The following is a 23,012-nucleotide window of genomic DNA, read 5'->3' as shown; positions in this document are numbered from 1 at the left end:
ATTTACCACTGTTACAACTCAGATTTCTTCAGCTGAAAATCAAGTATGTTTTACTATGGTATTTACTTGTTCATGTAGCAAACCAATAAAGTCTTCAGTCCCATAAACACTGTTACAAATATACACTGTACCAACTTCTTGCATCAAATTAAACAGATGCAACCATTTTTAAACTTAAGAGAAACTGAAATCATGTTTTGACATACTCGTCATACTTCATAGCAAATTTTTTAGGCGCTCAAAGAAATGTGCACTTTAGTCAGGCAAAAACACCATACCAGTCATTTTCAAAAGGGTCCTTCCATAAATTACTTTTATTTCTCATTGAATGAGCACAGAGTCATTACCATATTAATAACAGATATGTTTATTATTACATATCCATCAGTGCGGCTTTCAATACCACTTGAAACATGCAAATCGTCCTGAGGACGAATCAGTTTTCCAGTGCTTCTTATTTAATACACAACTGCAAAGCCATTATAAATTACTGAGGAGGTATTTGGTTAAAAAAAATAAAAATAAAACCATACTGTCCATACCATGAATGTATCCCTGCTACAAAGCAAGAGTTTAACAACATTTATACTTTAATTCCTGAAATATCTGGAGTTTTAAAAGTTTCATGGGTGTATTGTTTGTTGTTGTTTCTCTGTTACACGCTTTTTGCATTTTCTGGAAATCTCTTGTCTTATGAATAAGAATTCTTTCTTTGTAACAGGAGTTTTCATTCAAAGATTGTATTCAATTTAGGAAATGCATCTAGCATCTACAATACTTTAAACCAATTAAAGTTCAGTAAAAACTACTGATGCAGAACAGGTTTTTGAGATTTCTACGCTTATTGACATGGCAATAATACAATTATCTCAAAATAAGGCACTAAAAGGGCAATGCAACACCCATTAAAAGTGTTCTAAGAATAATTTATATTTCAAACAGTGCATACATTTCTTAAATGTCTATTAACTTAATGTACGTTATCACTTAAAACGGTAAGGCAATATGTTATACAATTACAGAAATCATGTACCCCCGAAATATGCTTCCAGACTTGGTTCTTTTGTAGTTAGTTTCTAATGCCTCTAATAGTAAAATAATTCAGTATGGCTTGGCAAAAATGCATAGATTAAATGCTTGTTGTCCCCATCCCTTTACACACTTTCTGAATCAGTATTTGTAAAGCATAATGAAAAGTATTTAACACTTTGATCCACTCTATTATGGGTGATTAGCATTAACGCTGTTAAGAGCTCTGCAGTGAAGGCACTGAAGTTCAAGTGAGTATACGGCTTCATTTTTAAGCTAGTTCTGCAGTGTTCAAGAGCACAACTCAGAGTCTTCAAAGAAATTTCAGTTCTTCTCATTTTGAGATATCTTCCTTCTCTGCTCAGGTTTGTGTACTGATTTTGATATAAATATCCTCTCCAAAGGGAAAACAGTCCTTTTCTCTCATTGATATGAGGAAAGTTGATTGCATTTCATCATGATTGACAGGCATTTTCTTATAAATCCAAAAAGGCAGCACCTTTTTCATACACCTAGCTAAGCGTTATTTGCTTTAACTTGCATTACATAGTAATAATTAATCTAATCTACCTTTAGGCAAACCCGCAATAAAACACCCTCAGTGTGCTTTTTGTGCCAAAGCAAGGAGGAGAGAGTAACAGCAATCTTAACCCTGAAGCCTGTGATAGTTGTGTTGAAAGGAACAACAGCCTGTCTACACTGCTCTGTGTGGTTAAAGAAGCCCAGTTTCTCAGACTGCATCCCATGAGATTCCATAAAGTATTGTACATGTGGTTAGCTGGAAGAAAAAAAATATTGCAATTAATGAAGAAATCATAGGGACACTCTTAGTTCATGTTAACCAAAAGTTTAAATGAAAAAACGTGTTCTACATAGCAACGTTTTATAACTTTTTTTCCAATTTATAACAGTTAGCATAACACTAAAGGCACACTTGCATAACTGTAAATTTAAATAACACAAAGCTCACATAAAATTCAAAGTAAATATATTTCCTGATCTATTCAATGAAAATTCATTCACAGTATCATTTTATATGAGAACAATGACACGTTTGAGAGTAGCAGCCGTGTTAGTCTGTATCTGCAAAAAGAAAAGAAGGACTTGTGGTACCTTAGAGACTAACAAATTTATTTGAGCATAAGCTTTTGTGAGCTACAGCTCACTTCATCGGATGCATTCAGTGGAAAATACAGTGGGGAGATTTATATACACAGAGAACATGAAACAATGGGTGTTACCATACACACTGTAACGAGAGTGATCACTTAAGGTGAGCTATTACCAGCAGGAGAGCAGGTGGAAAAAAACCTTTTGTAGTGATAATCAAGGTGGGCCATTTCCAGCAGTTGACAAGAGCGTCTGAGGAACCGCAGGGCGGTTGCGGGGGGGGGAATAAACATGGGGAAATAGTTTTACTTTGTGTAATGACGCATCCACTCCCAGTCTTTATTCAAGCCTAAGTTAATTGTATCCAGTTTGCAAATTAATTCCAATTCAGCAGTCTCTCGTTGGAGTCTGTTTTTGAAGTTTTTTTGTTGAAGAATTGCCACTTTTAGTCTGTAATCGAGTGACTCAATCCTTACAGTATGTGACCGTTAAAATGCAAAGTATGCTGTAAGTTATGTTCTTCAAATAAAGTATATCTGTATTTATCCTGAGACACAATGAAATGAGATTGCTCAGGGCAGATTTCTTTGCTGATATTAAGTACACCTCCACCAAAATATTCAGAGTAAGTCTGAGAAGAATATATTGCCATTAAAGGTTTAACTCCCATCATCCTGGCACATATTGTATTAGTAAAATTCAGATCCTAAATTGTGAGAGCATGCATCTATTTCTTTACAACCGTAGTAGAGATGCAAAAGAAGGTTTGGGCAAAAGATCTACAATGAAGTAGAAAGAGAGAAAAACAGATACTTTAGAAAATTAGCTTGAGGGACAATTCTGTTTTCCTTTTTTCCTAATAAAATTCCTGGTTCAGTGCTGGAACACGATGACTCTTTACCAGATTTTTTATGATTGTTACATGAGACAAAGGTGTCAATGGGACTAAAAAGGAAGGTTACTCACCAGTAACTGGAGTTTTCTGAAAGGGTACTTTCCCCCATAGATCCACAATCTTTTGACCTATTGAAATGTAGAAATGAACATTTCAAGAAAAATTTCAGATGCACTGAGTGCTGTGTATACACTCTATATGAGCATCTAAAAAAAAGTGAACCGTATGCCTGTGCTGGTTAAAAAACAAGACACAAGCCAAAATCGCTATTAAAAGAGAGCGAAAAGGATTCAGTGAGCTGGTCTTCCACTTCTCAGAAAATTTCTTTCCATTATTATTGAAGAGTTTGAATGGAAAGTTTCTGTCTTCCCTAAATAATCTGTAAGAATGCCTAGGCAAAGTTCAGATCTTGAAATGAAAAACTCAGAAGCCTAGTAGCTAGATTCAAGGATGCATGATCTGAGTGAAGAATCTGACTGTTCTTCCAACACAAGAGAATCCAACAAGGGGGCTGACAACTATAATAGAGCTGAGTAGCAGAACTGTTTGATCTAATGTGACACTATGGCAAAAAATGAAGCTCTTGTCTTAAGTGAGCCTTGAACTAAGTAGAACCAGAAATAGAGATAGAAGATGGTTATTTTTGTTTTGTATATTTCAAATGATCAACAATACATTTTGTTATAAGATACATACATGCAGTATGTCAAATTATTCCCCTTTTTCCTTAATTCATCCTTTAGAAGAAATCTGGGATATGTTTCAGAGAGATATCGAACAATGCTCCTTCCTTTTTAGCGGTACCTTTCCTTATGTTTAGGTAATGCAAAAGCTCCCTTACAAAGTCTACAACTACAAATGTGACTTCTCCAGCATTCACTATATGAAGATCATTTCAAAGATGGACGTACAAAAGCTTTGAAAGCAACACACCAATTTAAAATAGAATCCCCAAATTCTAAGGTCAAGTGAGTAGGAAATTAAGAATCCTGTGTGAAGATATCTTAAAAGAAGCAGAATTACAAAGTAATGTTAAGAATCAGCTGACCAATCTTAAATCAGCAGTGGGTTTTTTTTTTTGATGAGGAGAATTAGAGGTCACCAGAAGTGAATGTTCTGTGTCAGATGGAAGGACACTTAAGGCCTAATCCAAACCTATTGAAGTCAATGGGAGTCTTTCCACTGGATCAGGACTTTTGGATCAGGACTTTTGTTAGATTGGGTCAAAGGCAGGGTGTCTGGGTTGTACTGGGAAAAGGGTAGTTGTTTCAGCAGTTGCAGTGCAATTTAGGACCCACCAAGTGCCACAGCCTTAATAGTTGAAGCATCTAGGGCTTGTTGAGGCATGCACTTTGAACACTACTGAGTGTAGGGCAGCTCTCCAGACCTCATGAAGGAGCAATGATTATCCAAGTGATACAGGTGGGATTCCATTACATTCCCAGTGGTATGATGGAGAGCTCAAATGGTTAATTTGGCAGGCAGAAGTTAGGAGTGAGGAAGGTGTCAGACAGCTACTTGGCACTGGATGTGAGTAACCCTGACAACTGAAGTCTTTGCTATACCTGAGAAGAAAAACAGACACGATAATTGAGGTGTAGAACCACCACAGCTCATATTCATGCTTGGAGCGTACAACAGAGATGGCAGAGGTCTGGCCAATCAGATCAACCATTTTGAGTGGACTGCAAGAATAAATAGATGGAATGAGGCCACCAAGCTGGATTTTCTGGATCTGCTATTCCAACACAAAGTCAATAAGGTGTTTCAAGGGCTGGCATCTGACAGGCAATGGGGATAAGCATTTGCTAAGGATGACCTACATGTAGTAGTCTCTGGACCAAACCACAGATTCAAAGTATAAGCAAGCAGACTTCAATAACTGGAGATAAGAAAAGGGGAATCAGACAGTGATTTTGGCTATGCCCTCTAACATTTTGCCACTAGGCATTCCCACATTTTAAGGAACAAATGCAGGGTTCATTGTACCAAGGCCAGTTTGTGACCTACATATATGAAAGGGAGACGGGGATAGCTCTTTGAAAGAAGAAACCTTAAGTACTGGAAGGAACAATCACTGTTGCAAAATTGGAGCTAGCCAGAGAGGCTGCAGAAGAAGTGGCTCAGCTCCCTGGGCAGAGGTGGCTAAGATCAAGTGCTTACATAGGAGTGGTACACCTGGCATGATAGTGGTGAACCACAGCACACCAGGAACTTATGAGCAGGCCATGATTACAGTACAATTATTTCCATTCTTGAAAATATGCCATATAGATAGGATTCCTACTATAAGAGAAGGATGTCAAGGAATGTTTCATAATAAACAAGTAGAAAGGTACTGCTAAGTAAGCTGAGGTTTAACAGAGCACTTCTGCCTTGACAAAGTAGGAGCTGGATGATATTGCTACACTTAGTGGGGAAACACCTGCTCCACAGAGCCCTTGCTTCACAACTTGTATATCAGTAGGGATGGAGAAATCCCACTGCTGTGTCATCTTTAAATGGAAGCTCAGTAGGCTGGCACTTTAGATAAATGTCTATGCCCCATGACCTGGCAGGTGTGTTTGCTCCAAGGCAAATCCAATATGGATCCCACATCATCAATGAATCAGAACACGGGAAAAGGTAAGGCAGCTTGCACTAGGAAGAAATTTAAACCAGGAGTGTTTAAAAAACAAAAAAACAAAAACAAAAACCAACAGTATCTAGAGTAAAACTGCCCTAAAATTTGGAGTGTAGAAAGAACACAGCCATCTTAGCTGGCTATATGGAACTGCTGATGTCCAGCTTGGAAAGAATTCTTGAGCTCCTCCTGTAGGTGAGAGTGCCTGTGGCGTTCACTCCCCAAAGTAGTTCCTTCTGGGACAGCTCAGCTGCTGTCAGAAAAGCAGAGCAAAGCAATCTGAGAGACACAAAGCGAACTAAACGTCTTTGTTCAGGTGGTCAAATCCTAGACTGACAAGAACATCAGTGAATTATACTTGTATATGTTAACATATTCAACAGTGATCCTCAAGACTATCTCATCTGGGGAAATGACTTTCAACATGAGCTGCACTAATTCCAGGAATGTTGCACTAAAGCTCACAGCCACTGCAATGGCAGGAGGAGGAGGACACAAGCAGAAATCTGTGGCCAGTGAGTTAAGAACAATAAGGGTTTTTAAAGTATATTGTGGGGGGAAATGTTTAACAATGGTATTGGTCCATTACTAGATGGTAGAATTGTCAACAGTGAAGAAAATGCAGAAGTTTTCAATAAACATTTCTGTTCTGTATTTGGGAAAAAGCCAGATGATCCATTCATATCATATGAGGATAATGATAAAATACTTTCCATTCCAACTAAAGAGAAGTCAAATAGCAGCTATGAAAGCTTAATATTTTAAAATCAGCGGTCCAGATAACTTGCATTCAAAAGCGTTTTAAGAGAAGCTGTCTCTACCATTAATCTTGATTTTCAACAAGTCTTGGAACACTGGGGAAGTTCCAGAGATCTGGAAGAAAACTAAAATTGTGCTAATATTTTAAAAGGGCAAATGGTATGACATGGGTAATTATAGGCTGTCCCAGCCTGACATCAGTCTTGAGCAAAACAGAACAGGTGACAAGGGATTCAATAAAGAATTAAAGGTGGGCAATTAATGCCAATCAACACTAGTTTATGGAAATTAAATCCTGTCAATCTAATTTGATATCTTTTTTAGATGAGATTACATATTTTATTGATAAAGGTAACAGAGTTGATGTAATATACTTAAGACTTGTGTAAGGCATTTGACTTGGTATCATACAACATTTTGATTAAGAAACTAGAATGATATGAAATCAACACGACACATTAAATAGATTAAAAATTATCCGATAGGTCTCAAAATGTGAATGGGAGTCACTGAGTGCGTGTGTTTCTAGTGGGGTCCTGCAGTGACTGGTTGTTGGCTCTATGATATCTAACAATTTTTTTTTTTTAATCCATGTCCTTGAAGGAAACATACAGCATAATCTGGATTGCTTGGTAAACTGGGTGCAAGCAAATAACGTGCATTTCAATATGGATAAATGTAAGGTCATATATCTCGGAACACAGAACACAGGCCATGCTTACAAGACGAGAGACACTATTTTGGGAAGCAGTGACGGTGAGGAAAAAAAAAAAAAAAAAAAAAGACTTGGAGTCATGGTGGATAATCAGCTGAACATGCAATGCTGTGGCCAAAATGGTTAATGCAATACTTGGCCCCTTCTGACCTTATAATCTATGAATAACCTAGCTGGTGAAGTCCAACAACAGATCCTAAGCCACACACTAATGTGCTGAGCTGCTTAGTTCATGTTCCAACACAGGCCATTAGAGAAGGTATTGTCAGTGGGATTATTCAAGCCTCTCCCCACGGGTGTTATGCCCAGGTTCTGAGCAGTTCTTAATGTTGAATGGTGGAAAAGTTCAATGTTCTGGATTGTGAGCTAACAGAAACATGATGCAGAATCAAAATTGATCTGGCAAGCATCATCATAACACTCTGCCTTATGAACAGTTTGTACCTCAGGGGCAAAGGAAAAGTGAGAACTAAGTATAAATGCTCCGAAGTGTCACCCCACATCAGAACACTAAAGGACCCAAGTTATTGCCGATGCAACAAAACAACTTCCCTTCCCTGAGTACCAGGAGAACCTGGACAGAAACTTGGCATCTAGAGATAAGAGGGGCATCAAACCCTTCTTGCAGTGATGCCCAGCACTGCAGCACCTCCCTTTCATCGTGCTTGAATGCCAATGGCTAGGCACTAGGTCACCTAATTTCAAGATGCTATGGCTATAGTGCTACAACTCTGGAATATCTCATCTCTACAGCTCTGATTCAATGAGACACACAATCTCTGTGATAGCGGTGCACATATGCAACTCCATGTCCCCTTGGCAGCAAGGCACATCAGATTCATGGTGCCAACACAGAGAGGTCAAAGCACTAGTGTATCAAAGTAGTTGTGCAAGGAGGTGGAGGCAGATGCACCAAACTGCTTCATCACATCAGTGTGATTATTCTGAGGCAGATGCACTTCTTCATCTGAAACCAGTGAACCACGATGCCTCTCTTGTATGGCACCAGCGTTGAGGTAGAGATGACAAAGCACTGGAGTGCCTCTTCTGTGTGGTGCCAATGTGTTGAGGTAGATACATCAATGTGCCCCTCCTGCCTGTTGCTGGGGTTTTGAGGCAGAGGTGGTATACTTAAGATTACTTCCACTACATGCTGTTGCTGAGTCTAGGCAGAGGTAGTTACTCACCAGAGTTCCTCTTTTCCCTGGTGCTAATATATTTAGGCCAAGGCATTGATGCCTCTTCTGCTTTATGATGATGTGCCAAGGTAGAAGTTCCAATTACCAGAGTGTCTCAGATACATTGAGGCACGGGTGTTCTGGTGCACCTCTACTGTTTGGCATCAAAGCAGTGGTCCTAGTGCACATTTACTATAAGGCAACCTTCTGCCCCTCTGTTTCTGGGCTCAAGTGCTCTTCCACCTTAACATCCTAATAGAGTGGTCAAATACATAACGCATCTAACCCCCAAAGCAATCCTTGACCCTTAAGTGGACGAAATTCCTTAACTCTGGCTAGGGATAGTTTTATAGACTTTAGGAATCTGGTGACAGAAAGCCCCTGGACCAGGCATATGCCACCCAGAAAATATTGCCAGGTACACCCCAAGTGCTATGTGGTGAGGGAATGATGGAAGTAGTCTTCACAGATAAACCCCTGAAAGAGAGCAACATATAGGGATAACAGAAACATGGTGGAATAGTAGTCATGACTGGACTACAGCTATTGAAGGGTATGTGCTGTTTAGGAAAGACAGAAATAAAGGTAAAGGTGGTGGAGTAGCATTATATATCAATGATGAGGTAGAATGTAAAGAAATAAGAAGGGATGGAATAGATAAGACAGAGTCAGTCTGAGCAAAAATCACACTGGGGAAGAAAACTACTAGAGCCTCCCCTGTGATAGTGCTTGGGGTGTACTATAGACAGCCGAGATCTGATTTGGATATTGATAGAGCCCTCTTTAATGTTTTTAATGAAGTAAATACTAATGGAAACTGCGTGATCATGGGAGAATTTAACTTCCCAGATATAGACTGGAGGACAAGTGCTAGTAATAATAATAGGGCTCAGATTTTCCTAGATGCGATAGCTGATAGATTCCTTCAGCAAGTAGTTGCTGAACCGACTAGAGGGGATGCCATTTCAGATTTGGTTTTGGTGAGTAGTGAGGACCTCATAGAAGAAATGGTTGTATGGGACAACCTCGGTTCAAGTGATCATGAGCTAATTCAGTTCAAACTGAACGGAAGGATAAATAATAATAAATCCGCAACTAGGGTTTTTGATTTCAAAAGGACTGACTTTCAAAAATTAAGGAAATTAGTTAGGGAAGTGGATTGGATTGAAGAATTTATGGATCTAAAGGCGGAGGAGGCCGGGATTACTTTAAGTCAAAGCTGCAGAAGCTATCGGAAGCCTGTATCCCAAGAAAGGGGAAAAAACTCATAGGCAGGAGTTGTAGACCAAGCTGGATGAGCAAGCATCTCAAAGAGGTAATTAAGGAAAAGCAGAAAGCATACAGGGAGTGGAAGATGGGAGGGATCAGCAAAGAAAGCTACCTTATTGAGGTCAGAACATGTAGGGATAAAGTGAGACAGGCTAAAAGTCAAGTAGAGTTGGACCTTGCAAAGGGAATTAAAACCAATGGTAAAAGGTTCTATAGCCATATAAATAAGAAGAAAACAAAGAAAGAAGAAGTGGGACCGCTAAACACTGAGGATGGAGTAGAGGTTAAGGATAATCTAGGCATGACCCAATATCTAAACAAATACTTTGCCTCAGTCTTTAATAAGGATAATGGTAGCATGACAAATGGGAACGAGGATATGGAGGTAGATATTACCATATCTGAGGTAGAAGCGAAATTCGAACAGCTTAATGGGACTAAATCGGGGGGCCCAGATAATCTTCACCCAAAAATATTAAAGGAATTGGCACATGAAATTGCAAGCCCATTAGCAAGCATTTTTAATGAATCTGTAAACTCAGGGGTTGTACCGTATGACTGGAGAATTGCAAACATAGTTCCTATTTTTAAGAAAGGAAAAAAAAGCGATCCTAGGCCTGTTAGTTTGACACCTGTAGTACGCAAGGTCTTGGAAAAAATTTTGAAGGAGAAAGTAGTTAAGGACATTGAGGTCAGTGGTAAATGGGACAAAATACAACATGGTTTTACAAAAGCTAGATCATGCCAAACCAACCTGATCTCCTTCTTTGAGAAAGTAACAGATTTTTTTAGACAAAGGAAACGCAGTGGATCTAATTTACCTAGATTTCAGTAAGGCGATTGATATGGTGCCACATGGGGAATTATTAGTTAAATAATTGGAAAAGACGGGGATCAATATGAAAATTGAAAGGTGGATAAGGAATTGGTTAAAAGGGAGACTACAGCGGGTCATACTGAAAGGTGAACTGTCAGGCTGGAGGGAGGTTACCAGTGGAGTTCCTCAGGGATCAGTTTTGGGACCAATCTTTTTATTGCTGACCTCAGCACAAAAAGTGGGAGTGTGCTAATAAAGTTTGCGGACGATACAAAGCTGGGAGGTATTGCCAATTGAGAGAAGGATCAGGATATCATACAGAAGGATCTGGATGACCTTGTAAACTGGAGTAATAGTAATAGGATGAAATTTAATAGTGAGATGTGTGAGGTCCTGCATTTAGGGATTAACAACAAGAATTTTAGTTATAAGCTGGGGACGCATCAATTAGAAGTAACGGAGGAGGAGAAGGATCTTGGAGTATGGTTGACCACAGGATGACTATGAGCCGCCAATGCGATATGGCCGTGAAAAAAGTTAATGCGGTCTTGGGATGCATCAGGCAAGGTATTTCCGGTAGAGATAAGGAGGTGTTAGTACCGTTATACAAGGCACTGGTGAGACCTCATCTGGAATACTGTGTGCAGTTCTGGTCTCCCATGTTTAAGAAGGATGAATTCAAACTGGAACAGGTATAGCGAAGGGCTACTAGGATGATCTGAGGAATGAAAAACCTGTCTTATGAAAGGAGACTCAAGGAGCTTGGCTTGTTTACCCTAACTAAAAGAAGGTTATGGGGAGATATGATTGTTCTCTATAAATATATCAGAGGGATAAATACCGGAGAGGGAGAGGAATTATTTAAGCTCAGTACCAATGTGGACACAAGAACAAATGGATATAAACTGGCCATCGGGAAGTTTAGACTTGAAATTAGACAAAGGTTTCTAACCATCAGAGGAGTGTAGTTCTGGAATAGCCTTCCAAGGGAAGCAGTGGGGGCAAAAGACCTATCTGGCTTCAAGATTACACTCAATAAGTTTATGGAGGAGATGGTATGATGGGATAAAATGATTTTGGCAATTAATTGATCTTTAACTATTCATGGTAAATAGGCCCAATGGCCTGTGATGGGATGTTAATGGGGTGGGATCTGAGTTACTACAGAGAATTCTTTCCTGGGTATCTGGCTGGTGAATCTTACCCACATGCTCAGGGTTCAGCTTACTGCCATATTTGGGGTCGGGAAGGAATTTTCCTCCAGGGCAGATTGGAAGAGGCCCTGGGGGTTTTTCACCTTCCTCTGTAGCATGGGGCACAGGTCACTTGCTGGAGGATTCTCTGCACCTTGAAGTCTTTAAACCATGATTTGAGGGACAGACATAGGTGAGAGGTTTATTGCAGGAGTGGGTGGGTGAGATTCTGTGCCCTGCATTGTGCAGGAGGTCAGACTAGACGATCATAATGGTCCCTTCTGACCTTAATATCTATAAATCTATAATAGAGTGGTCAAATACATAACGCATCTAACCCCCAAAGCAATCCTTGACCCTTAAGTGGATGAAATTTCTTAACTCCGGCTAGGGATAGTTTTATAGACTTTAGGAATCTGGTGACAGAAGGTCCCTGGAACAGGCATATGCCACCCAGAAAACATTGCCAGGTACACCTCAAGTGCTATGTGGTGAGGGAATGATGGAAGTAGTCTTCACAGATAAACCCCTGAAAGAGAGCAACATATAAGGAGAAACATGATCAACACACTACCCATACTAACAAATTAATTGAGCGAAGGAGATGTCCTCATTCCTGACAGACAGATGTGTCAAAGATAAAGCTACTGTTCTAACGTGGCACAGGCAAATTAAGACTTTGTAGAAGACAATTGCTTTAAGCTTTGACAGACAGAAAAATGAAGTAGCAGCCTCAAACCCCAGATGTAAGTTATCTTGGAAACAACCATGGTTTCCAAGGAAGCTGCTATTCAAATCTGAGTCCAAAGGCTCAGCACCAACTAAAAGTAATTAATTAGAATGAAAAAGAGCAAGAACAATGAAGGATCCAGTGGAGTGTCTAAAATAAAGAATGTTCTAAAAAAGAGCTGGAGTAGCAGTGGCATGCAGCTTACATGAAGAGCTCAATTACTGACTGCATTCAGAAAGGAGCTGACTAAGAAGGTTCTGGAGTGAGCTGATCAATTGGAACTGTGCATGGGGAAGAGTTTGTGCTAACGGTGACTGCCTCAATAGGTAAAGAATCTATGAGCTAGGGAAGTCACAAAGAGCTCTCTTTTGCAGGGGCTTGAGTTGCAAGCATGGGAATTATGTATGTATGGTGTCTTTAAAGAAGGTTCTTTCTAATTAAGGTGTTCATAAAGAATATATATACTACTGTCAATTTTAAAAAAATCCACATTTGCCAATACCAACATCTGTGATTAACTTTGCTAGAAAATAAGCTAAGGAACTGGATACAAGCCTTGTATCCTGGGTTCAACTAATTGTCCGCCAAAGCAGTACAATTTAAATTTACAGTCATATTACAAATGTGGTGTACTTTAGCTTTTTAAGGTAGTAAATCAAAGATTGGTGCCATCCCTTGTTCGTGGGGATCTTGGCAGTGCCGACCTGAGAGATTCTCCAGGATTGAGACTCATCGAGCTTCTACAGTTGCCATGTGGAGCCATGAAACTTCAGATACATTGTGCAGGGGAGGAGAGCTCCTCTTTGCCCAACTCTTAGAGGAGGATCTGCCATTAGAGTTTCCTGTGCTCTGATTTTTTTTCTTTAGCGGGCCTCTTTTCCATTTTTATCGACTTACAGGTCATGAAGAATGACCATCTGTGGGGTAAGAAGCCCGCACATGCACTTTTCAGAGGAGAGTGTACTGGGGGGTTGGTCAGCCTGGATTTGATGTCAGCTGTATGGATCTAGAACAGAAAAATCTGAAATATTGCCTCCCCGTTCTTACAGGCCTGGGATGTGAATAATTTGCAATTTTTATATTTTCCAGGAATGTGTGATTCCCTGAGACAGTAGAGGCCTTTAACATGCTCATTATTGGTGGGCATAGCTCCCTCAGAAGAGGGGCAGTAGTTAAACCTTGGAGATCCTGAGGTGGCCACCTCAGAAACACTCTCTTTAATTTAAAAAAGTATACTAGCTATAACTAACTATAAATATGAATACACTACTAAACTGGAATACAGAGGGATGGACAACAATTGCTCTGTCTCGATACCAAGAGGTGACTGAGAGAAACTGATGGCAGATGGTGTTCTCCACCTCTTATGCCCTCACTGAGGAACATGAGGAGCTGCAGGGTGCATGTACACTGTACAGATATGCTGGCCAAAAGGCTCTGAACTCAAGTGCAGGGGGTACACGCACACCATTAGTGGAATATGCATATGGACAATCACTCAAAATAGAAAGATGAGATTCTCAGAGCTAAATTTCAAAATTGAATGATTTGTACCTCATTTTCCTGAAGACTATTTTCAATCATGAAACTGTGAAACAAAGGAATTTTAATTCTGCTGTAAGTGAAAAGTTCAGCACAACTTTAACTGCAGAATTAGTAACAAAGCTCCCATGTTTGATACACAGACATGGCACAGACATTTTTGCATTAAAAGGAGCTGGAAATTTTATAGTTAATTTCTCACCTAGTTTTTCCAGAAGCATTTTTAACAACTTTTCGGAAAGACTGATTTGCGGAGGATCTTGCAGACAGAGTTCTAGGGGAAGCACGAATGAAACTGGATGGGGGTGTCTTGGGGATCTTCTTTACTAAATGCGTGACCCATTTCTTCTGTTCATCCTGACAGGATGCCAACAACAGCATATCTCTTGCTGTAGTTACATCATAACTCACTATAAATAGGAGAAGAAATAGGACTGTTCAGTGAAAAACTAGGAATAATCATCAATATAATGCTTATGGTGTTATGATAATCATGCTGCTAGGATAATGCTGGAATCTGCATACTTAAATTTTTATTGAAATGGGTTACATATTTGTAAAACACATAATAAATATCAGGGGAAATTACAGAAATTAAACATAAAACTATGCAAGTCTGTCTATATTAATATAATTAATATTATGGCGATTGACTGGTTTACTTCAATTTTAGTCTTAATAAAACTGGTAGAATTGTATCAGTGCTCTGTGGCTCAAATTCTGAAGAGAAACACACACCCACAGTACAGGGATGTGTACTGCTCTGTGGGAGCACAAAGGCAGAATGCTCCCCTTCAGCCCATGGGATAGATGAAGTCTCTCTCCAAGGGTGCTGCTCTAGAATTAATGCTGCCGTATCCTCTATGGCCTCCATGTGTCCCTTTATGAAGGTGCGGAGAATGATGGGAGGATCCATGTAGCAATGGGTGCCCCTTAGTATTCCCCTCCTATGGCCTCTCTCTGCATATAATCCTCTAGAATCATGCTCTGACCTCATGCAGCAGGTGGAGGCAGGACACAGATTGCCTCTTTAATGGCAATGTGTTCACTGTCCCATTATTTTAACACTAGCCTTACCAGTAAAGATTTTTCTAAGCCTACCATTAATAAATTATTTTTGTTTTCATCTGGTAATTTGAAATATTTAGCTAGAAATGCACAGAATAACCGTTTCAAGCTACAAAAATCATAATAGATACAGCTCCTTACCTTTGCATGGAGCAATTAATTCCTCCTTTTTATCTAGGTGATCTTTATGGCACTTAACATGGCACTTTCGACACTCCAAGGCAGGGGGCGGCTTAAAGACATGCCAGAGGGGTTTGGCACAGGCCTCACAGTTGGCTGGAAAGTGGTATAATGTTGGAATAAATTCATGACCTTTGTGATTTAGAAAATTAGTTTTCTCCATTGTCTGTGCTGATTCTGCTTCCAAATCTTTCCTGCATTCACCCTCATTAGCATACAGAATCTGAGCAAAATAATAATAAAAAAAGATACATTGGAAAAACTTTTATAACAAATTGTATTTATTTTAAAAATTATTTAGGTTCCTGTTACCTGGAATATTTTAGGGATTTCCTCAGTTTCTGCTCTATATACATCTCCTTGGGTTACAGGTCGGACATGGAATAGTTTACTGAAATTACAGAAACAAGATTTTCAAAGTGTTAACAGCGTATAAATCAAATCTCTTTAATAAACTGCTCTGGATATAGATTGGAGGCTCAATCTTATCACTCTAACTTCATGGGAAGAGTCCTTTCTCATGCAAGTTGTCCCACTGATGTCAGGGCTGTAACATGGATTTAGTAATGTGTTTATACACACGGTTTAATCCTTCCTACACAAGGAATACCAAAATATGTTCTAACATGGGAAGAGGACCACCTTATTAGGCATACATTATCCTGCATAGCAAATTCATTTTTGAAGACAGGAAGGGCGTTTTAGAGCCTCAAAGTATTATTATGAGGCCTAATTCATTGTTTATAAAGCATTTTGATAACCTTGGAGGGAAGACTATTGGAAGTGCAAAGCATTTATTGATATTGGGCTAGACTAGTGTTTCTCAGTCAGTCAGCTATGAATGCCAACATGGTCATGTAGAAAATCAGGACCGTTATGAGACACTGAAAATTTTATTACAATCCACAGCAAAGAAAATCTCACTTGCCCCACTCCTCATGCCTCCTTACCCTTCAAAGCAAAGTATATTCTGTCAACATCTAAAACACACAACACAAAAATCACAGACTTATGTCTTTTATCCATTTTTTACTCTTTTATATTAAATGTAAGGTGGTTGTGAACATTTTTGACTTCAGATAAGGAGTGGACAACCTAAAAAGGTTGAGAACACTGGGCTAGATCAAACCTGATCCTTGCCCAGAAATATACGAAAGAGGAAGTAGTGTGGTGATGATGGGACACAAGGCTCTGGAATCAAGGAGCCTTTCCCTCACCTTTGTGTCCCAGACAAGGGCCATGTACAACTGCAGTTCTTCTGTTTAGGGAACATAAGGACTGTTTCCTCAGTGCAGCTCAGGGAGCACAAGTCATCCCAAAAGGGTTTGGCAGGGTCAGGAAGTCAGGGCCATAGCTTCATGTTCCCCTCCCCTACAGACCTGGCTGGCCACAGAAAGGAGAGAATACTGCCATCATACAAACATGTGGTGTAGTGCATGTGTTCCCCTGTCCCTGTGCTCTTCCTGGGATGATGTGGCTCTGCACCACCCTGAATACAGCCAATGGCTAATCCCATTATCATATTATTCTGTAGTTAATTTGTTTCCTTTGTATTTTATCAAAACAAGATTCTGGGACAGGGGTAGTCAATTATTTTTTGTCAAGGTCCAAATTTCTTGGTCAAGGTATAGTCAAGGTCCAGACTCCAGAGAAAATAATACAAATACAATACCAATGATAATAAAACAAAATGATTTTGGGGTCCATTCAAAAGCATCTGGCAGTCCAGATTTAGCCCACAGTCCATCAGTTGACCACCCCTGCACTAGAAATGGTCACTGAAGTCTAAATGTTGAAAATACTAGAAACAAAATACTTCTGTATATCTTGAAGTAGAACAGATAAACACGCATCTTCAAAAGGCCAAAGCAAACTCAAGGTTATTTACTGTATCTTGATTCTGAGTTTTCAAATTTGTCAGTTACACTGTACATAAAATGCTTTTCTGCCTTTTTTTTTAAATTTCAAATTAACAGTAGCATCACTTACTCGATATCTAGTACCATGGATGGACTGGACTGGTCCTTGTCCTTTTCATCATTATAGAACAAAATCTTTTTACTGCTTACCACAACATACTGAAAGAAAAGGAAAGGGAAAAAGGTTAAGTACCAATAACTGGAGTTTTTCCAGGATGAACCTCTGCACTACCTCACTATTGGGAGACATGCTAGTAGTTCAACTGGGTTGGCTGAAATCTCTAGAAGCAGTGACCACTGGAAGCTCCAAGGCACTCCCTCCTTGCAAACATTTTGAAGGTGAGGCAATAGAAAGGAGTAAAATGCTTTCAACTACTTCTGTTACTTCCACATTTAATTCCACAGCCTAGTAGTAACAGGGATCTGAGGAAGTGGAGAAGGTAGGAAGTAGCATGAATGTGCAAAGACTCATCTTGAAAACTCCAGTTACTAGTAAGCATTTTCATATCTTCTTGGAGTGGGCCTCTTCATATTCCCACTACCTGGAGTCTAGCAAGCGGTGCTTATCCTCCCCAGAATGGTCAGGTGAGGAGTCCTATTTAAATGGGGACTGTAACATAGCTCTTCCAAATGGAGCATCAGCTCTTGATGCCACATCCACCAAATAGTGTTTTGGGAATGTACTGACTGATCTTTACACAGCAGCTCTGCATATCTCAATTACTGGGATATACCTAAGAAAGCACAGACGTTGCCTTGGCCTTGGTTGAATAAACCCCAAGCTCCTCTGATAGGGACTTTTTATAGCAGTTTATAGCATTCCTAAATACAGAGTCTGTCAACTTGGACACCTGCCAAATTGCAATGACCTGACCCTTGTGATTATCCCCACTGGAGAAAGCTTAAGTGAATACTTATATCCTTTTGACTTATGTAAATAAAAGGCTAATGCCCTCTTTGCCTCTAAACTATGCAATTTCACCTGTCCTGGATAAGAGTGAGGCTTTAGGAAGTATACTATGTTAATCTGCAAGGATACTGTCCTTCCCTGCCAGATGGAGAGCCACACACCCAGAGGGTCGCTGTCTCCCTGCAAAGTTGTCAGGAGTGGATCCTTCCTTGCTCATTGATACAGCACATGGCCATGAAATTGTCAGTGGCTACTGTACTACATGTCCTTGAATACAAGAAAGAAACTACTTGAGAGATCAGTAAGTCACCCACAACTCTAGAGTTGAGCTCCTTCCCAGATTCCAGTAGCCATGGACTCTGAAGCAATGGCAGCAAGTGCCCAAAGACTGGCAGTATCTGAAACATTCCTTATTCATGGAGCTAAAGGATGAACAAATTGTTCCTTGTCTCTTTGACTCCACTAATGGAGTAAGAAGCATGTCTTTGGGTAATGTCAGCAACAGGAACTTGTCTCCCATGTGGGATATTGTGTCTTGCCAACCAATGTTGGAAAGATGTCTCATTCTCAGCCATGCAAATAGAGCACAGTAAATTACTGAGACCATTAAGCCTATTAGCCCGAGGAAGAATATTACTGGCTGGGACGAGTTATCCTTCAAGTTCTCTGTGTCATGTAGATTTTGAGGTACCTGTTGTCGGGAACATAGGCCACACTAGTACTTAGAACTGAGTCACTTTAGTTGGTCAAATGTTTAATGGAAGTTAGCAGTACTAAGAAATGCTCAAAGCAGCTTTCTGGCTTCTAGTCAAAAGGTTGTTAGGGTAAGGTCATTCACTTCCCTAAATTCTGCACCTACTTCCCCAGTAACATAATTAACTTACTGTCATGAAGATGTGTGGGAAAAAATGGATATATGAATGCTGACAAGGCATAAATTATATTTATACAATTAAGACATTTATGTCTTGGACTTAAGTGGAAGTTTGCCTACCAGCTCCTTAGCACATGACACCTTCTTGCAGCCTGCTTTCGAGATGCAGCCGTTTGCTATTATCAGCTAATCGTTGCAAGACACATCCACACTAACCTGGAATCTTCAATGTGACTTCAAGATCAAGATACCAGGCCATTGGCTCACATTAAATTATGGCTACCAGGCTGTAACATCTAATTGGCCTTTGACGATATTAGGGTATCCCCTGAGGTGGAATAAAGGGACGCTGATCCCTAGAACAGACCCAAGCTATGCAGAAGGAAGGGGTTGGGGTTCTCTCTCATAACCACCACCACATCCAAAATTGTATCCTGTTCTTTTCCATGGACTGACCATCCAAAGAAGAGGTGAAAGACTCTGACCATCACCTAAGCCAAACCTGAAGTCTACAACCGAGAAAGATAAAAGAGATCAAGTTTCCCTGCCTATATGTAACAAGCCTTCATTGATAAAAATACTGGCAAATATTAGCTTAGTTCCGAATTAAGACCAATCCTGTGAGCTAAAAACTTTAAGACAACAGTGTAAAAATCCTTCTGTACAGCAATTTGAGGATGGTGGAATCACTCTAACACTCATTAGTGTGAGTGGCTGTATGCTGAATTTCCCACCTCCCCATCATTAACTGTTCCCTAAAGGAGTCAATACACCCTTAAGTCTGTTATCTAAATAGTAAGATCTCCAAGTTAACCCAGTGTCATTTTAAAACTGCTATAAGCATGGGATTCTAGAAACCATTTTATATCTGTGCAAGACTGCCAGAAAGATGGAGACATTGCCACTTACCATAGTAACAAGCAAGCCAGATAACTGAACCACTGATGTATTGATTATATTTCAATTATAACATAATGTGACTAGTGCATCATATTACCGTAAATTAAGTTCAGAAAACTAAGTTAAATTAGCTAGTGACATTTTTTCTAATCACATATTTGTTTTAATAACTACTTGCTTAATATTTTAATACATTTATAAAAGATACAGACTGGTTTCTCTCTCAAAACTTCAGTGCAGACAAAATAGCCTACGTAGAAGAAAAAGATGAAATAATTAACCATTCCTGAGGTCATCCTATATTTATTTTAATTACTTAAAACAACACCCTATTATTCCTGCACTGTCTTTGGAGAGAAAATGCCTTTCTGTACACCAAATCTGAGACTGAAGTTATTAGAAATAATTCACTGAGTAGAAGAAGTGAAAGACTTCTTCTCGTTGATGAGGTAACCAACTCTTAAAGTAGTTTGCATAGCTTCTATGGATATGTCTACACAGCAAAGAAAAACCTGCAGCTGGCCCGGACCCACCTTGCAGGGTTCTAGAGGCTGGGCTCTAACCGGAGCCCAGCCATCTACACATCAGTGAAACATCTCCGCAGCCCGAGCCTCATGAGCCCAAGTCAGCTGGCACATGCCAGCCATGCGTCTAGTTGCTATGTAGACATACCCTATGAGAACCCCCTGGTATTGACACCCTGAGCAGCCAGTCATTGAGACAAGGGGAGAGGGTGAATGATCATCTGCGCAGATCAGATGCCACAGCAGAGAGACACTTCATGAAGAATCAAAGAGCTATAGGGAGACCAAAAGGGAGGGCCTTGTATTGATAGTGGTCGTGTCTGACAGAAAAGTGCAGATACTTCCCATAAGAAGGCCTCATACTAATGTGAAAATAGGTGTGTTAGACTGAAAGACTAAACCAGTCTAAGGATATAGAAGAGATAATGGAAGTCAAGGTAAATGTACTATATTTGAATTTTCAGATGAAAGAATTCAACTTCCTGAGACCCAGAATATGTCAACCATCACCCTATACCGGAAACCTACTGACCGCTATACTTACCTACATGCCTCCAGCTTTCATCCAGACCACACCACACGACCCATTGTCTACATCCAAGCTCTACGATACAACCGAATTTGCTCCAACCCCTCAGACAGAGACAAACACCTACAAGATCTCTATCAAGCATTCTTGCAAATACAATACCCACCTGCTGAAGTAAAGAAACAGATTGACAGAGCCAGAAGAGTACCTAGAAGTCACCTAGTACAAGACAGGCCCAACAAAGAAGGTAACAGAACGCCACTAGCCGTCACCTTCAGCCCCCAACTAAAACCTCTCCAACGCATCATCAAGGATCTACAATCTATCCTGAAGGATGACCCATTACTCTCGCAGATCTTGGGAGACAGGCCAGTCCTTGCTTACAGACAGCCCCCCAACCCGAAGCAAATACTCACCAGCAACCACACAACAAAAACACTAATCCAGGAACCTATCCTTGCAACAAAGCCCATTGCCAACTGTGTCCACATATCTATTCAGGGGACACCATCATAGGGCCTAATCACATCAGTCACACTATCAGAGGCTCGTTCACCTGCATATCTACTGATGTGATATCTGCCATCATGCGCCAGCAATGCCCCTCTGCCATGTACATTGGCCAAACGGGACAGTCTCTACGTAAAAGAATAAATGGACACAAATCAGATGTCAAGAATTATAACATTCAAAAACCAGTTGGAGAACACTTCAATCTCTTTGGTCACTCGATTACAGACCTAAAAGTCGCAATATTACAACAAAAAAACTTCAAAAACAGACTCCAACGAGAGACTGCTGAATTGGAATTAATTTGCAAACTGGACACCATTAAATTTGGCTTGAATAAAGACTGGGAGTGGATGTGTCATTACAGAAAGTAAAACTATTTCCCCATGTTTATTTTTCCCCCTTAGTGTGCCTCATACGTTCTTGTCAACTGCTGGAAATGGCCCACCTTGATTATCACTACAAAAGGGTTTTTTCTTCTCTCCTGCTGGTAATAGCTCACCTTAACTGATCACTCTCGTTATAGTGTGTATGATAATACCCATTGTTTCATGTTCTCTATGTATATAAAATCGTCCTACTCTATTTTCCACTGCATGCATCTGATGAAGTGGGCTCTCGCCCACGAAAGCTTATGCTCAAATAAATTTGTTAGTCTCTAAGGTGCCACGAGTACTCTTAGTCTTCCTTTGGCATCAGGAAATACCTGGAGTAAAACCCTTTCCCTTTGGACTCTGCAGGAACACACCACATTGAACTTCAGGAAGGCCACACTGCCAGGTCAACAGGAGCCTGTGTGAAGGATCCCTGGAGAAGGATGAGTATGGGGCTTGGGGAGGTAGTATGGAGTGAAACTGGTTTGCATAATTGGATTCCAAAAATATCCATGGTGATTTTGCAGTTTGTTGTGCGAAAGAATGCTAAGTGGTCTTCAAATGGGAAAGGGAACCAGAAAACATGGTTAAGACTGGTTCTAGGCTTTTGGGCACCCCATCAAATTTGAGGTCTCAGGGATGATGGTGGAGAAAAGTAAATGGTAGAACACATTTTTGTCACTTTAAAACTATAATCTCTATTCTGCTACTCCTGTTAAGGGTCCTACTGATATGGTATCTCTTCAGAGGATGGATAATTTTGCTTCCCTTTGAATAGGAGAATCTCCAGCTGTGCTCAAACTTGGAGGATAAATCAGACTCTCTCTCAGCCATGTGTGCTGTTTGTACTAGCCAAGGGGACTTCCCTGGAAGCAGCATCTGACAAATCAAAGAATTCCCTCAGGGCATATCTGTAATCGATTAACCTTCTGTGATTTGGGCCTTGTCTAAATTTCTCCAATCTTTGGGTGAAGTCTGGGTGAAGACAGTCATCTTGTCCCACAAGAAGTACTGGTAGCAGGACACGACAGATTAGTAGTTTGCCACTGACTGCTTAATGTGGCCAATGAAAAGACCTTTCCAAACAATACTGTCTAGCTTCTTGCCCTCTTTGTCTGATGGGGTGGAATGAACTCAGCTACCCATAGGGCATTCCATAACCGTGGACACAAAGAGAGAATTTGGAGTGAGGTGGGTACTGGAGAACATGAAACATTCAAGAGGGGCTTGTTAAGTTATACCAGCCTTTTCAGAAACAGGCCCAGATGCTGGATTAATTCAAATACCCATGTCTGTTTGCAATTAACCAACCAACATGGAAAAGGTCACTTTTGCCCTTTCACCAGATGTGCGATTTTCTGAAA

The 23,012-nt window shown here is 40.2% G+C and overlaps 1 protein-coding gene across 3 annotated transcripts in view; it reads right to left on the bottom strand.

Moving 5' to 3' along the window:
- Nucleotides 1-277: 277 nt before the first annotated feature.
- Nucleotides 278-23,012, bottom strand: part of ROCK1 (Rho associated coiled-coil containing protein kinase 1) — a 180,651-nt gene continuing 157,916 nt past the window's right edge. For 2 of the 3 annotated variants that reach the window (XM_074944515.1, XM_074944517.1), the window contains 6 exons: nucleotides 17,098-17,186; nucleotides 15,421-15,499; nucleotides 15,070-15,331; nucleotides 14,063-14,270; nucleotides 3,106-3,162; nucleotides 278-1,807 (listed from right to left, as the gene is read on the bottom strand). In XM_074944515.1, the coding sequence (XP_074800616.1) occupies nucleotides 1,804-1,807; nucleotides 3,106-3,162; nucleotides 14,063-14,270; nucleotides 15,070-15,331; nucleotides 15,421-15,499; nucleotides 17,098-17,186 (699 nt within the window). In that variant the 3' untranslated portion in view covers nucleotides 278-1,803. The remainder of the gene's footprint in view (nucleotides 1,808-3,105; nucleotides 3,163-14,062; nucleotides 14,271-15,069; nucleotides 15,332-15,420; nucleotides 15,500-17,097; nucleotides 17,187-23,012) is intronic. The other variant, XM_074944516.1, reaches the window with a different exon arrangement.

The sequence above is a fragment of the Natator depressus genome, chromosome 2 (assembly GCF_965152275.1).
Source record: "Natator depressus isolate rNatDep1 chromosome 2, rNatDep2.hap1, whole genome shotgun sequence".
Classification (NCBI taxonomy): domain Eukaryota; kingdom Metazoa; phylum Chordata; order Testudines; family Cheloniidae; genus Natator; species Natator depressus.
The sequence above is the reverse complement of the archived record's forward strand: the minus strand, read 5'-3'. Positions and strand labels throughout refer to the sequence as shown.